This window comes from Callorhinus ursinus, unplaced genomic scaffold (genome assembly GCF_003265705.2).
Source record: "Callorhinus ursinus isolate GAN/ISIS: 27379988/994484 unplaced genomic scaffold, GSC_fseal_2.0 scaffold7, whole genome shotgun sequence".
Classification (NCBI taxonomy): domain Eukaryota; kingdom Metazoa; phylum Chordata; class Mammalia; order Carnivora; family Otariidae; genus Callorhinus; species Callorhinus ursinus.
In genome coordinates, this window is record NW_027397069.1 from 58913811 (window position 1) to 58931041 (window position 17231).

Genomic DNA, 17231 nt, shown 5'->3' on the forward strand with positions numbered 1-17231 from the left:
TTACCCCACCTTGGCTGTTTCTGCTCATGGAAACTACAAGAAAGGCTCTTGCCCACACTTTCTCTTGTTCCCTCTGCCTCATGACTGACCCTGGTGCCTCCTTGTGTGTGGCCCCTCTGGTGTAATACGTCAGCTCCCCTTGGAATCTGTGAGCATACTAAGCTTTCTTTTCAATGGCAATTGTTTTTTTTGATTCTTTGGACTTGTCATATCTGAATAATAATAAAACTTACATTTAAAAAATACCAAGTCATGAACCTGGAGTTCTCATCTCCATAGAGAAAGTACTTCTCTCTAATTCACCTACATAGAGCAGACACCTGTTGTTGTTGTTTTAAAGATTTATTTATTTATTTGAGAAAGAGGGAGAGAGACAGAATGAGGAGAGGTGCAGAGGGCGAGGGAGAGAATTTCCAGCAGACTCCGTGTTGAGTGAGAAGCCTGATGCGGGGCTCGATCTCATGATTCTGAGATCATGACCTGAGCTGAAACCAAGAGTCAGATGCTCAACCGACTGAGCCACCCAGGCAGCTCAGGGCAAGCACCTGTTCTAATGTGCATAAAGTGTCTCTGAAGATAATATACTGTGTAGGTCATACCCACAGAAAACCATATGTTTGGAAATTATAAACAAAACTTCTTTGAATCGGGCCACTGCTTTTGAGGCCTTCTCTGATGACACTTGAGTATCACCAGTGCCTCTTGATTTAGTGGTCTCTTTAGAATTCAAGCCAAATGGTGGTGAAGTGTGCAGGGAGATGGGACTCCTGCAGAACCGTGTCAGGCCACAGCCACTGTATGTTGTAATGCAGCCTATGTGTTTCAGACTCATTGTCTTCTGAATGGTTTCAACTCTGAGGAAATCCTGGGAAAATATTTGTACCTCTTTTTGCATACGCCCTTCTCCAAATTTTCTCCCCCTGTGAGTACCTTGCATCATCTCTGACCTGCTTCAACTTCCTTTGGATATTCTTACTCTGTCCCATTACCTTCTCTACCACCTTTAACCACTTTGCAATTAGTCACATTTAAATTTCTAGGATGAGATCTTAGCATCTTGAAATGCTTTGCAGTCTGTTAGGAGTAGGATTTTCAAAAATTGCTATCAATCTTCCTCTGCAGCAGCTTCCTGGCCTGGCTGCTGGATGTGTGTGGGGGGGAATCAGTACTTTGTGGGCTCAGATGGGCCCAACTCTGTTCCTGATGATTCCCCCCCCCACCCACCCCCCCTGCCTCTTAGTCAGGTCTACCTCACTCATTCTGGTTTGGGGACTTTTCCTTTAAATTGGGTGCCTCTGGGGTGACTGTGACATTATGACAGGGAGATCTTATCTCCCAGTTAATACCCAGGTGTGGCTGGATCATGAATCTTCCCTTCCTTGGTCCCCTTCCCTAACTTCCTGAAGGCCAGGCTTTCTCCGTAGCAGCTGGGAAATTTCCTAGCACACAGGCTCTTTTCTTTTCTTCTGTAATGAAGATGGATCGAGCCCCTCATTTCTGTAGCTGATCACAGCTTTTCTGCTATAACACGGCCATTTCCTTCCCCAACCTTCCACTCTAACTTCTCGTGTGTTTGGCCCTTTTCTTGGGATTATCCTTCAACAGCTATAGGGGGCTGTCTTTACCTTTCCTTCTGGTATTAAATAGTGGTGGCCACCTACTAAAAATCTGACCATATAATAAATCAAATGATTACTGACTTGAGTGAAGTTTGCATAAAGGTGACTGGTCTACCTTGTCAGGGAAGCTCCCCAGCAATGGATCCGATCAGTGGATTCATCCTGATTAGTGGGATTCATATCTGTAGTAAGGTCTAGACACCCTGCTCCTTGGGACAGAGCTACTCACCTAAATATATGGTTTCCTTTAAGTATACATTGCCCCTGGCAGGCCTGTGTTGGCACCTGCTACAACTGGCCAGTAAGCACTAAGATCCTGCAGGTAGATCCTGGCGAGGAGCCACAATATTTTGCCACTGGCATCAGAGAGGTACTGGGAGCACAGGTTCCATTCTAGAAGCCTGCAGGAGCTTAAGCTTCAGACTCAGATTGAAAGTAACAGACATTCATTGCAGACTACACGAATTCTTGGATTTTAGTGTAAATCAAAGTTGCAGAAGGAACCACAATAACTTGACCATGTTAACACATTTACATTTACATGGGCTTTATTTATATTAAACATGTGATATATTTCAAAGGAAAACAGTGGTAGTTACGCAACACAAGTGGCAGCAAGAATTATTTTAGACACGGATGGAAGACTGAATGGCTCCAAATTATTGGCATAATTGGTTTCCCAGGGATAAGCTTCAATAGCCAGCAAACATGAAGTACCCCAGTAAATAAACAACAACAACAAAAACTAGACCCTGTTCGGTTTTTGAAGAATTCCCATGGGAAAATCACAAAGGCCATTAAGCTCTGCAAATAATTCCATTACACACAGATACGTCACTCAGTGGCTAGATAAATATAAATTTACTGAATGTTTTGGAGGGCTTTGGGGAAGGAAGCAGGAACTTAATACAATTATCAAACACACAACTCCTTGTCCAGGCTGAAGTTTTCTTTTAGAGACAAATGGGCTTAAAAATACCTTGCCAAAAACTTGAATTCCTGAAACCACAGAAAGAGACTAGGCTTTGTACTTCTTTTTGTAATGGGCTCAATTTGGGCCCTTACAGAGATTATCTTTTATTCTTACCAGTAATTGCTTTTCTATATTTTAAGCGATTTGTATTACAATGCTCTTTATTATTAATGTTAGTTCTTAAAAATTCACATTTCTCTCTTTTCTTTCTTCTTTTCTAAGGCACAATACTGACAATTCTTATGCGATGGGACGATCCAAACTTTGGAAAAATAAGTATCTGTAGTAGAGATTCACTTAGAGTATTCAAGGAATCATGCAATCAGCGTAGGCAACATCTGGCTCATAGTGAAAGGAACATTGTGCATTTAATAATTACAATTTAAAACACTTCAATGTTGTTAACATTTTAACAGTTGTTTTTTTTTTTTGCCATTTATTTCATTGCAAAGTATTCGATCATGCAAAACAACTTCATATATGTGATCTCTGGCCTTCTATTTTTGCTCAATTAAACCCTTAAAGGGATTTTGTGTGTGCATGATAAATGTCAGTGTTGAGCTTTCACTGGGAGAAAATCAAAGCACAGATTGTCATCACATTATTCAATATGATGTTTTTGATCTTTTGAAGGGAGTTCTCTCCATTATCCAAAAGCCTTAACATTTGATAAAGAAGGGACACTGCCCAAATGCTGCGCTCACTTCCTAGCTTTCAGATGAAGGAGAATGCTAATTACGTAGTGAAAATGGCAACGGTTTCCAAACTTGAAAGGAAGCATTGCTGGAAGAATGATAAACAAATCTCAGAGGAAGAAAAATACCCTAGTCTGTGCCAGAGGGGAACCAAGGAAGGAGGAAAGAGAGGGAGGGAGGGAGGGAGGAAAGTAGAAGGAGACGTCATTGCTACGGCAGGGTTTTGGTTTTGGTTTTTTCTTCTGGTTGTTGTTGCTCTTAAGTAAAACACAATACTAAAAAAAAAAAAAAATACAAAGAGATAACAGGAAAAGGTAACAAATGTACTTGAAAGATAAGGAAGACAGCAGAACTGTTTAAAAGTCTGCCAATTCAATATTCTGATTTGTTTTCCCGATAAAATTAAAATCGTGAGCTCACATTGGTATAGTCTGTTTTATCAACTTCAGGTCTCTCTTGAGCTTTCTTTTATCTATAAAATTTCTGTATAATCCTTCCAGGGAAAACTGTAGGAAAATACAATGCACTTCTATTTTAGACTCTCTTATTAAAAGCAAAATAACTACCCAAACCTCAGTCTTCTGTTTTTAACGTCAAAGGATATGGCGACAAGGAGAAATAGACAGTGAGGGGGACTTTGAACCTATGGATAGTATTTTCTGAAAATTTTTATGTCATTACCAGGCCACACTAGAATCAATTCTAAGAAAAATCTGAAGGAAACATAGTAACCTTTGAACATTAGAATGTCAAAGAAAATCCCACGATAGTATGTTTACACAAATGACCGTTCTGTTGACCTTGAAAATCTCCACTGTATTTAAAACTGTATTAGGGTCATCTTTTTCTAGAAATGAGAACTTTGGTTGTCTTACGTGCACATGTGCCTGTGTGCAATGCCAGATAATAGTCGTATTTCTAATTCTCTGCCAAATTACACATTTCTAAGCCATGGCCATCAGCCTGATTGAACACTTAAGCCCTACTGATCTTTTGCCCTACAGTTAGTAAAGACACCTGTTTTCTTCCTTTTGTTATTGCTCTTTTGTCTAGAAGAAACAAAAGAGTTTCAAAGAATCATAGCTCCCTTGTTTTCAAATGAATACAATTATGTAAATTCCAAATTTGTAAAACACTTGCATCTTTAAAAATTCTTTTTTCTTTTAAACGACTAAATTGGTTTCTAAGTCAAAACTAAGTAGGTATTTTCAAAATAGTAGCAGAAATCAAATTTCCAACTTTAAAAATCTAAATGTCATTACATTTTGCTGTTATTGCTACTTTATCGTTTCTCAGTCTAGGACTATTTTAACCCTTAGCACTGATGTATACGAGGAGAGGCTCTGTGATTTTTACGCAGGCCCATTTCCGTTTTCGAAGTTGACCTTGGAGCTGGTACCCTGGAAAAGACTTAAAGGTATGATGACTTGATAAAGAAGTGGTTTGCTGCTTATAGAACTAAATCCCTTTATCCTGAGCCTAGAGTTGGTCCTTCATATCACAAATGCTATGCAGTACCATGGCAGAGGAATTCTAGTTGACCTTCACTCATACCGTTCAAACACCGTGGATGCTTGTGGGAGGATGCACTTCAGGAGCTGTTGGGGATGTGAAGGGAAGGGAACAAGAATTTATGTGCTATATCCCATCCTTGGAATAAAGTGGGCCTGTCTTCCATTAAGAGGAAAAGTATATGCCAGGCTACCCACATCCCTGTAATATACCCTTTCTGTGTAGATTTGTGAGGGCAATTCCATTAAATTATTGATCTGAAATAATTTGCCTTAGATCTGTGATCACAGTGATCCATAACGTGGGGTTCTTTTAGATGAAAAAGAGTAGACTCCACTGTCCGTGCTCTGGAGAGAATTTTAAGTTGTGGTTCACAGACATGCCTGGCTTGCTCTTGGTCCAGGGCAGAACCCAATGCAAACGTTGATCACTCTTGTCTAAAGGAAGAGCCACATTTGATTAATAACCTGCCCGAGACCAGGGAGGACATCTTGGTTTCTATGTAGTCTCTCAAAGTGGCTAGTCCTAGGTGAGCATTTAGTAGATGTTAACAGAGGGAATGAATTTGGAAGAAATAAAACCATCATTAAAACGTAATTATGTATTGTAATGCTTCACAGTTCATATGCTGGGAGAGGCGCTAAGGCTCCGTATATATTTTTGTGCTTTGGGTTCACTCTGCAATACAATTTCAATTATATAGTTTTAATTAGCGTCAGAAGCTACTGGGTATCTAAGGAGTTATTATAGCTCACATCCCATTGTCTATGGGAAGTTATTTTATGTAATTGTTCTGATAATACCAGCATAAGTGTCTAAAAATAAAATATTGGGGAAAAGGGTCTGTTTTATTGAACAATAAAGCATTTTTGCCTGATTCCTTTTTCCACTAAAGAGTTTTTTTATGATTAATGTATATAAAATCACACATTAAATAAATAAAGAAAATGATGCCGAAATCCAAGCACTTTGTACTTAAGAAAGCTACACCTGCCTATTTCCCACAGACTCTGTGTTCAAGGGGAGGAAGAAAAGGAAGAGGAGAGAAAGGGAGAGAAAGAGAGAAGGAATGGGCAGAGAGGAAGAAACTTTCCTTTGTTAAGAAAGGATAGACATGTTCTGTATTTTATAAGCCCTCCAATTCATATATGCCAGTCTCATTACAAAAACTAATTGTAGAGTGAAATTTGATATAAAATCAGTGTGGCCCAAAGGCTCCAAACAGACTTGTTGTAACGATGCTTCACGGATTACTATATTCAGTGACAGAGATGCTCAAGATAGCATGAGAGTCAGGCTCTGAAGCATCCAAACTACTAAACGAACATGAAGTCAATTGCGAGTACTTGCTCCAACAGCCTAAGTGAATTGAACCCAGTGCTAAGTCATGAAAACTCCACACACTATTTGAAGCAGCTTAACTCATGCTCATTCCTAGACAAGTTATGAGGTAGCTAAAGAAGTAGCAAGGCATCTGTCGGAAGGCAAAGCAAAAGAAAAGGGGATAATTATGAAAGCATCAATGGTTTATTTGACAAATGAACTCCTGGGCTATACAGTACTTTACAGAAGTCCTCCGGGGGACCTTTGAGTTATAGGTGATATCCATTAATGCCCCAATGGAAGGAGACTCCAGTCTACCATATTCTTTGAAAGACTTTGAATGTGAAGTACAGAGCTGCCCAAAAGGAGAGAGGCGAGCATTGGACACTTTTTACCTCTCTCTCAGCACCAATGTAGATTCCTTTTTTTCAGTAAAGAGATGGCTGGTGCCCACGGACACCAGATAAGATCCATTCCACTAGAATGTCCAGTGTGGCCAGCCTAGGAATGCAAGTGAAAATATTTCAGGCAACACTTGAGGGTTAGTTAGCCCTTACACACAGTTCTTTTTCTCCTGACCCTAATTTTTGCTTGAAATACATTCACTAGCTTTTGGAAGATTGGTCATTAGACTACTGACATTTTCCTTCGCTTTCCAACTGAAATCTCTGCCATTTGGCAAGAGTATATTTTTTTCAGAAAGGCGATGGGAGCCTTGCCAAGCAAGCTCACTAAGTTTCTTGATTTTTAACACTGTAAGCAGTGTTACACGTTATTTTTTCAGATACTGAGAGGGACCTCGCTGCATCAGCTCACTGGACTGGAGATGTCAAAGAATGCTGCTTTCCTCCTGGATCAAAGAAGATGGCAACCTCCAAGGCCATCTCTGGAAGGACAGTTGCAGAGGCTCCCATTTTTAGAACCAGAGGCTGATTAGAAGGCTAAGAAAATGTCCTATGGCCAATTTAAGTTCTGGACATTGGTTGTGTGATTATGCTACTCTGAGGGTTAACCTCATGTATCATCTGTCAGAATGTTCTTTAATTCCATAAAGTATATAGAAGAGGCACTTTGGTTAAACACATGATATTAATAAATACCACTTTCTCCCTCCACCACCTATAATGATATTTCTCATTATCATCGATGGGTTCAATACTGCAAATATCTAGGCTCAGTTCTTAGAGAACATTGTCTTATAAATGTGAATCTAACTCTATAGCATTTCTTCTTCATCATCAAAACGCCACCAACCCTCTCATTTCCCACAAATGTTGAGCACCAATAAGGTATACTATCATGCAAGGACTCGACTATTCCTCACTATGTAACAGGAAAGTCTTTCTTCGACAATCTCTTCCAGACTTAACATATTCTTTGGTTTAATTTAAAGTTAAATAAGCAAATAAAACAAGGAGGCTCTGGCGAGGATGAGAAACAATTCAAATCCAAGCTAGTGAGTTCCTTCCCTCTATCTTTCCTTCCATCCCCTCCCACGGAGTAGTAGAAAAGGTGAATGATGGGTTGAGCCACCCCTGGTCATAATTCCATGCTGTCTTCACCTATTCGAAAACTTGTCATAATAAACAGTGTGTTTATCATTCTTGCAGACTGCGCATTAAAACCTTTTTAGTAATAAACTGTTACACAATGAATAAACCATGTGATAATTGCACCTTCCAGATTCATACTCATATAACTATAATAGACTCCTCTTAAACTTCTGAGAGAGTCTGCAGCACCTTTGAATAGATTTGTCTCCACTGTGTAGAGAAAAATGCCTAAAATGAGAAGCCCATCGATGGCTGTGTGTACACGTGAATACATTGCAGCTGCCTCCTGGGCCAGAGGAAAGGCGTGGTCTGTGGTCTGCATGTGTTCTCTGATGCATGAAAGAGTAGACAGAATTCAAATCCAAGTTCATGAGTACAGTCAGGCCCTCTGAGCAGCTCCGGAACAGAAGGCCCCAATTCTCGGCCGTTGACAGAAGCATTTGGGTTCCTACCGTCTTTCCGAGGCACTTGAGGCAAAGGCTGAAATCCCACCTGCTCCCCTCAAACCTCTGAGCTGTCGCCGTGGTGGCTCTGCGGGGGCGTCACGGGCTTGCTGCTGCCTGAGCCCTTCGGAGCGCTCTTCCTCCTGGCGCCCTTCTTGTTCCTGCACATCATCACTGCGATAGCAGCGAGGCAGACGGTGAGTAATCCCACCGCGGTGCCTCCGACCGCGGTGACCAGGCTGACGTCGTCGGAGCTGGGCCGGTTGAGCTCGCGGGGGAGGACGCCGTCGGGAGGAACTCGCCCCTGGGGGCTCCGCTTCCTGTTGGTGCGCTGCAGGGCAATGTGCTGGATGTTTGTTCCCCGGTTGTTGTCAGCACCTATTTCCCACGCCGGCGGGGGTGGGCTCCTGATCTCCCTCTTCTTCCGGCCCTGGCTCATCGCGGGGGGCTTCCTCGGACTCACTACGGAGTGGTGCTGGTACTCGGTGCTTCTTTTGCCAATGCCTCGGTTGGCATTGTCTTTTGATCTGACTGTGTAGATCGCGTGTATGTACCATTCCCGGCCCAGGGCGACCTAGGGAACGCAACTCTATTTGTTAGAAAATTAAATACCACACCGACCTAATTCAGACTCCTGCAAGAGAAATTAGTGGCAGAGACAGTAACTGATAATTTACTTTAGTCTGCAGAATTAATACACTTCATATTTTTGCGTGGGTAGTATGTGCAAGGCTTTGTGTAAAGCACTCCAAAATATTTTGTGCAGCTCTTGAGGGAGTGTGTGCCGGTAAATATTTGGTTATCTGTGACTTGCCACAGAATGTCAGAGCTGTCACACGGTTTTAAATCATTCATTTAAAACATGGGTAAAGAAGGATGCACAGCAGTTATGTAACTTGCCAATGTCACTCAACTAGCTTGTGGCCGAGGCAAGACTAGAACTCAGATCTTCTGACCCTCAGGACTCTCTTTCGGTTCGCCTGGCTGCATATTTACATATAAGACCATAGAAGGGGTCCGTTTTTCTGCTTTTTCTAGGGCCTCTGAGAAGAAGGGAATTTCTGATGGCTCTCTGAAGCCTTCCGGATTTAGAAGGGGCCTAATGCTTTGAGAATTAACAGTGAAAATAATTTAAAAAAATTATTCAGAGTAACGAATATGCTTCCTTAAGATTCCTTCTTTAGGATGAATACAGATATTGTGTCTGCAGCCCATCCTGTGTGGACAATTTTCAGGAAATTTCCTAAAAGGTGTACTTGCTCCCCCCCACCAAGGATTCACAGTGGGAACACATCTCTGAATCTTGTCTCATTTGTCTGCTCAGGGTTTAAGGTTGCCTGTGTCTCCTTCTACCGTCTGTCGCTCGGTTAGGATATTCTCTCTTGGTTTATAAAGTCTTTGAGAGTGGAGATTTATGAGCCGTGCCCGTTTCTTTTTCTGAATCCAGCAGTTCATACAAGATCAGTCTAATAAAGATGGTCATGAAAAGTCAACAGGAAGGAAGTTTTGAATAAGAAAAACAGAGTTTTGAAATGTCAGACTTAGATTTACATTCCGGGCTGAATAAAAGGGTCTTCATTACCTGTAGACTTAAAATAATACGATGCACTAATAAAAATAGTACTAGCTAGGTTTTACAGAATGCTCACCTCGTGCTCACTATGGCCCTGTGTTGTTTACCTATATTACCTTATTCAGTGTTACTATTACTTATGCAATATTACAATCACTGCCCTTTAACAGAAGACACTGGATCATCCCACTTTTGAGTAATTTGCATGTGCTCCCAGAGCTGGTATAAGTAGCTTATTACTGGCCCACCTGAAAGAGTGGCGTTGAGTCGACTTTAAAGCCATCGGATCCAGGCTGATTCACTAAGAGAATAGCTTCAGGGTCATCTGCTGCTAGCTTGGCATTAAACAGGACATTTCCAAAACTGGTGGCTTGGGTCTCTGGCTGAGCTTTGTCCTTTAAGCAATAAAAGAAAATGAGGAGTCCTGTAGATAGTGCCAACTTTTGCAAGTACAGAATGGTTTCTTTAGGTTTGTGCAAGTACAGATTACCATAAAATGTCACCATTTCATTTCATTTGAAAAGACGCTATTGTTTTTAAATACCAGACAAAAACATTGAACTTTGATCATCTGTCTGGTTCATTGTTTGGGTCAAAGCACTTACCACAATTTTAAATCTATATAAGAGTGAAGGAGAGTCAGCTAAGCAGCCGTATTCTGCATTCGCGGGACTGTATTTGGGAACATAGCCGTCAGCTCCAGTGCACAGGAAAACCTTCTCAATGCTGCAGTAAAAGGAGTCACCCAGATTCTGGACAGGATCTACCATGACACGCCCATAAATGATGTCACCTGAAACAGAGATGTGGAAGGGTCATTTCTGTTACGCGGTAAGGTGCGTCCACGTGACACTGCATACCATGGTGACCCTGATGCCTCTAGGGAGTACTGCCTTTTTTCCCTAATCTGCCGTCAAATGTTGGAAGACCTTCAGGATGTCACCCACTCCCAGGCCTCAGGGGAGACCACTTTGGGGACTGGACCACAAGTGACTGCAGATTTATTGACCCTCACATGCTCAGTCAAGGCTCGGCCTATAATTTAATACCCATAATTCCACTGTGGTTTAAAGTCTGCTTCATATAAATAAATTACTTGGCAGGGTGCAGACTAATAAAGTATATAAAAAAGAAAACATTGATAAAAAGCTGAGTTGGCTTTATTTGATTTTGAAGGAGAGTTTGCGGAAATTCCCTGGTAGTCAATCATCTATTTCACAACTATTACTGAACTCCCACCATGCATGTTAGGCATTTTGCTGGGTGCCAGGAACACGCCACTGAGCAGGACAGATATAACCCTCGCCCAGGAGGCATTTACAGTCTCAAGTAGCTGCAGAATTTGAGTCTATGCACCTTGAAAGAAGATTCAAGAAAAAAACCTAGATTTGCTCCCAAAGTCACTTAGGTAAGTGAAATAGAGATTAATTTCCCCAGAAGAAAAACCATCCAGTAACTTATATCCAATTTCAGTGGCCCTACGTCATCCCTGCCAAAGTGGCAAAGACCCAGTAATATTCTCAAAAGCATACCAGACGTGATAATTTCCCCTCTCCAACATGATCCCAATAAAGCAAAGCACAGCAGATGCCGTGGCAAACAGAGCAGATGTCTCATTTGTGAAACGAATACCTTCTGCAAAGGCAACATCACTCTCTTGCCCAAATCCCATGGATCCGTCAGACAACCAGAGACTCTTCTTGGAGAGGAGGTACATCTGGGTGTTCAAGCTGAACTCAGCTGCCACCGGATCGCTGACCTAAAACCAAGTGTAAGAGCCCTTTTATGGTTTGTCGATTGCTCTGGTGGTGCACAAATACATTATTCACGGACACACACATGTGCTGTCCACGGACACGTGTAGATTCCTGAAGACTGCACTGCAATTACCAAACTAATGTAGGGAATTGTAACACTGGCCTTATCCTTCGTGAGAAGGCAAAACTGGCGAGGTGAAATGTTTTGACTGGGACTAAATAGCATTACTTGAGTTCTTTTCCCTTGGTTTCACAGGGTGTTTTACGGGACTTGTACATATCACGCTCAATGCAAAACCAACACTTAGTCTTCGTCCTTGGACAAAAAGCGCCATCATGTTTCTTTTACTATATAATGGAAATTAGGTACTCTGAGATGGCAAGAACTACAGGATATTTATTTTCCTTGAAGATCAAGAATGAGACAAAGACGTGCAGAAGAACTCTAGGGGAAAATCCTCAAATCTCCAAGGCAGCACACTCCAGGAGGAGACACGATCACATAGGAAAATAAATAACCCTTGCGTACTCTTAAACTCTGGATTTTACATCCTGAACCAAAGACAGATAAAGGGCAGTTCTTTCCTCTGTCATTCTTCTCTTGCTTCCCTCCTGTCTGACTTCCTTTTCTCTCAGCATGCAAGAATTTAAGTCATAGTGTGAATTTCTTCCTTCCTTCCTTCCTCCCTCCCTCCCTCCCTTCGTTCCTTCCATTTTTTTACTGATACAAGTAAGCCACGACCTTAATAAAGTGGAATTGGAGAAGTCCAGGGAAAATAACTGCAAGAGATGCACCTGTTGGAACCGTATGTCGAGGTCAAAGGTGACAGGCTCTTGGGGGTTGCAGGTGACTGGCAGGCGGTACTCTTGATGCGATGGAGTGGTGCAAGGCAGGAGTTTCACCGTGTAAGTCCCCGAATAGTCACGTACCTTTAAGGAGAAGGGAGGACATTTATGTTTTTCATTTAAGAATCTGAGGTGTTGTCCCAGGCCGCGGAAAAGGAAAAGAGCCCAAGTCACTTACTGCAAAGTCAGACACAAAGCTCCATTGCTGCACCGGCTGGTTATAGGTCGGCTCACTCCTTACGAGGCGCAGGGAGAAGGTCAGGCCTGGATGATCAGCTGACACGATCATTGAGCTCGTGAAGGATGCTAGAAAAGTGCCAATAAGAATAATGGTAGAGTGGTTTTAAGAGTGCATGACAGCTTAGAGTTTTCAAAGCACCTGACTGTACATTGCTTTGCTTGCTTTTATTCTTAATACTAAGCCTTCAAAGCCCCAGTGTTGGTATAATCAGCCTCATTTCCACCCCCCACACCCCCCAGAGAATGTGGGCTGAGACTGATTATAGTGACTCTCCCAAGATCACACAGCTAGGATGTGTGATCCTTCTGATTCCTAATTCAGTGCTTTTTCCACTCTATGATTCTGTGAAAAGATAATTGTGTAGAAATGCTCAAATAGTTCAGGGCTACTTTCCAGGGAAGGCACAGCAGTGTAATAAAAGCTGATGTGAATGCATTTATTGTGCGCCAAAGCTATGAGCTGGCTTTAGTCTCTTAGCATCCACAGAGCTGGGCAAAACCAATTTATAAACGGAATCTAATTTTAATTAGATTGCCTGCAATTGTGTCTAAACAAAGATTCAGTTTATTAGAAAGGTAGACATGTGCAAAGGACCTTTAAAGACCAGGAAATCCTTATTTTCCAGAACTGTCAAGTACTATAAAGCAAAATGATTCTTTTTGGGTCGGCAGTTCTTGTAGCTTGGCCTCATAAAAATACAATGAACCCTCTTTCTCTTCTGAATTTTGGCCCTATTCTCTCCTTGTTTAGAGCGCAAACCCAGAAAAAGGAAGGCGGGAGAAGACGTCAAGTGAACTACGTTCCCCGCCCAATCTGACATTAGTTGGCAAATGGGCAAAATATGCAGAACCAATTTAGTGATATGGAGAGTCAAATAAAAAAACTATTTCTAATGAAATATCCTTTATATTTAAAAAAAGCCTGGACATTAGACTTGAGTGACTGCTTCCTTATTGCTATTCAAAGCACAGCGCCTCATAGTTAGTAAAATGACACAGCCAAGCTTTATTAAAGATAATTAGTTAACATGTCTGAAATATAAGTATCATAGCGCAGTACCCCTTCTGGCTCTATTATAAAGGTTTCTTACAGTATCTAGAAAAGAGTTGCGAACAGAGACGTGCTTGCTGAACAAACGACTTAAAATTCAACTTTTTACGCAGTAAGAAAGGAGGTGGAGAAGGGGATTGTGGTTGCTACGCTCTTTTATCTAAAGAAAACACCACTTAAAATGAACTCAGTGGAATTTTTGTTTAAATTTCATCACTTTGTATTTTCTCTAAAAGTCTACGTCGACAACAACCATTTTGTAGCTTCTGAGATGTAGCTGAACAATTATCAAGCCCTCCTGCGGATAAGTCACATGGACAATTCACTTGAAATTAAGGGTTTTGAAGCTCCTCAGGCAGCGTGGGGGATGGCAAATCCGTGTCCTGTGGTGCAGGGCGTGGCTCCTAGTGGCTAACAAGGCTTACCGGGATGCGACAGCACGAACAAACCGTGGAACTGAGCCTCTGTCTTGAAGTTCACCACCAAGCGCCCCTCTTCACCAATGCGCATACTTGTTGGGTAGAGAGACCCTACATGGGGATAGTGCACAAGAGTGGCGATATTGGTGACCAGGGACTCCTTAAGTGCAGGATTTCTTCAGAATTTGAATTCGGATACCTCTCATCTTTAAGCATTCTAGCCAAAAGCTGTTATCAGAAGAATTCTGAGTGATAAGAGAAGCAGAAGTGTTTTGTTTGTTTTGCTCTGTTTTCTAATAAGAAAAGGTGTCAAGAAGGGAGGCAAAATAGAATCAGGTAACGTGAGTGAAGTCAATATGAAATAGAAATAGATTGAGGACAATAAGCCAAGATTTTTTTTTCCCCTAAAAACCTCAGTCTACATAAATGAAGCTGTAAATTGGGAGAGACACAGTAAAATTGTCACATTTTAAAGATTTGAACATGGAAGTGGGTTTGTGTTCTCCAGAATGATTCCAAATTTTATAGACTTAATAAAAACACTGGAGGTTTTCCAAAACTTTTAGCAGTTTGACCAAAGTTGGTTCCAGAGATAAGAAGGAACCATGAGATCCTTACGTAGAACTTGAGAACTGGATCCACAGTAAAATTTCCTTAAATATATATATTTTTAAGGCAAGGTATGTAACTAAAACATTGAAATATAAAATAATCTGGGATGATCACTCAGGGTGATCATATTGCCTTTCACATAGCTCTGAGGCAATCTTAATCTGTGTAAGATAGCAAATTTGGTGCACTGTCAATAGTACTTTCCCTCTGGCTAATAAAAAGGAATGCAGGCACAGTGCTCAGATAGGCATGGAACCCAAACAGTAGCATGTGCCTGAAAAGAAACAGTATTCATTTTACGGATAGGTAAATTAGCTTTATGCCTGTAGACTTTGAATTATTATTCTGATACAGAGATTGAAACAAAGTTTGGCAGATGCTTATGGGCAAAGCTGTACTTACCACCACTGTTCCAAGACATTCTGCTAAAATATCACAGAATAATAAAATTTTAAAATAAAAGGAATATTAGAAGTCTATTCTACCTTTGAGAAGAAACTGAGTGCCACAAAGGTTAAGCAGTATGTTCAAGATCACATAGCTAGTTAGTGGTGGAAGCCAGAACTAGAATCCAGGATCTATCTCATTTTCAGAAACAAACAAACAAAAAAAACATAAATTTTTCTCTTGGGTTCATTTCTTATTTTCAATTGGAACTTCCTCTATAGGTTTTCTAGAATCTAGGAAACACGTGGACTGTGTTGCATAACGCATACATGATGAATCACCTAAAATGGACTCTAAGGGTTAAATACCCATGAAATGGACATAATATATTTAACAGTCACATGTTATGCACAGTTTGAGGCACTGATATGGTTTTGTTAGTTCTCCCATGACAAAATGAAATAATTTTGAAATACTGATTATAAAAATAAAATCTATTGAAAGTCACTTCTATTATTTTTAGCTACGGTAAAAAAAAAAAAAAAAATCCTAAGTAATTCAGATAGATGAGAACACTCGTTTCCAAATCTATTAACCCACCTTGGAGTTCAGCTTCTGGTGGGCTGCCGATTCCATCATTCCACAAGATGGCAGTGTCATATACAAAAGTCAGACGGAGCTCCGACTTCAAGTCAAAATGTTGCCAGCCTCCCACCCCAACCGGAGAATGGAACACGTAGGAAACATACAGAGGCACTCGAAGGGTCACAAAGGACTGCACTAGATTTAAGACCTAAAACAATAAAATTATCTGTCAACATGATTCAGTGTTAACGAGAGGAACCTAACTTTGTACAAGCCACTTTCTCCTTTCACTCAACTAGAGATTTTGAGTGGCCCTTAAGGAAACAAAGTGACGGCATTTATACTGTTGCCCCCTCACTTAATTTTGGAGAATTAACTAGTTGTTACCATTACCTTCCTTTGCAACAAAGGATATGCGGCAGCAAACGTGAAAGTAAATTGCATTATTTTGAGCATATTATACCTACACAGTCCTTTTGGTTTCATAACAGCATTATTAAGATATAATTTCCATGCCATATAATTCAGTTGATTAAAGTGGACAAACCAACAGTATTTAATGTATTCAGGGAGAGGTGTAACTTTGACCACAGTCAATTTTTGAACACTTTCAACACCTCCAAAGGAAATTCCAGACCCATTAGAAGTCATGCCTTCATTCCTTCCTCCTCCCTTCCCCTGGTGGCCACTAGGCTATTTTCTGTCTCTATGTATTTGCCAGTTTTGGAAATTCCATATATATGGAGTCTTACAGTATGTGGTCTTTTGTGACAGGCTTCTTTCACTTATGTTTTCAAGGTGCATCCATGTTGCTGCACATTTCAATACTTTTATTTCCGAATAGCATCCCATGGTATGGGATGCATGTTGAGTACTGACACGTAATACTTAATATGTCGCAAAATTAATTTTTAGTTGAAATGAAGTGACTTGCTTTGAATTTTATACTTTTCTTCTTCAGGTATTTTGTAGGAGAGTTAGGAGTAGTGGAGGATAAACTAATATTCATTTATTGAGCCCCTAGCTTCACAATAAAAGCTATTTAATATTTTTACTCTCCCCCATAATTATATTTATATGTATGTGTGGATGGTTGTATGTGTGGATGGATGGATGGATGGGTGGTTAGATGGATGGATGGATAGATAATGCATAGAAAAGGAAAAAGGAAAATTAAGGTTCAAAGAAATAAAGCAAATTTCTCACAGAATTCTTTAAGCTTTCTGAATGGCCCTGCCAGTATTAGAACCCAGCCTTTGGCCTGTGCTTTTCTACTCTATCACACGTCATCACATTACAAACAAAGCTGAGGGCAGTCCTAGGATCACCTAACCAACGTTATCATACTTAATTCTCAAAATAGCTCTGCAGAAGAGCTGGGCAAATATAATTATCTTCTACACAAGAGAGATGGACTTAGGTCAAATCATACACATTAGAAGTTCCAGTTGGGCTTTCTAATACCATTCTAATTCTCTTTCCACATTGAGCTGGCAACAGAGATCATACACAGGAGTTAGTGAATAATATAAAGAATGATAACAATATTGTATCACTTTGTCATAGAGTAAAAAAATAAACTCCTTAAATCACAAAAAAATGATGACCTGAATCTCCAACAAAAATATATAAAAAGGAAACCA

General features: G+C 40.7%; 1 protein-coding gene across 1 annotated transcript in view; it reads right to left on the reverse strand.

The window, feature by feature from the left end:
• Nucleotides 1–8171: 8171 nt before the first annotated feature.
• The window catches only part of FREM2 (FRAS1 related extracellular matrix 2), a 155498-nt gene continuing 146438 nt past the window's right edge, over nucleotides 8172–17231 (reverse strand). Inside the window, exons 17-24 of the mRNA XM_025874881.2 lie at nucleotides 15604–15796; nucleotides 14011–14115; nucleotides 12473–12600; nucleotides 12244–12378; nucleotides 11324–11450; nucleotides 10297–10484; nucleotides 9940–10086; nucleotides 8172–8692 (exon numbers count right to left, since the gene is read on the reverse strand). Of these exons, the coding sequence (XP_025730666.1) occupies nucleotides 8177–8692; nucleotides 9940–10086; nucleotides 10297–10484; nucleotides 11324–11450; nucleotides 12244–12378; nucleotides 12473–12600; nucleotides 14011–14115; nucleotides 15604–15796 (1539 nt within the window). The 3' untranslated portion in view covers nucleotides 8172–8176. The remainder of the gene's footprint in view (nucleotides 8693–9939; nucleotides 10087–10296; nucleotides 10485–11323; nucleotides 11451–12243; nucleotides 12379–12472; nucleotides 12601–14010; nucleotides 14116–15603; nucleotides 15797–17231) is intronic.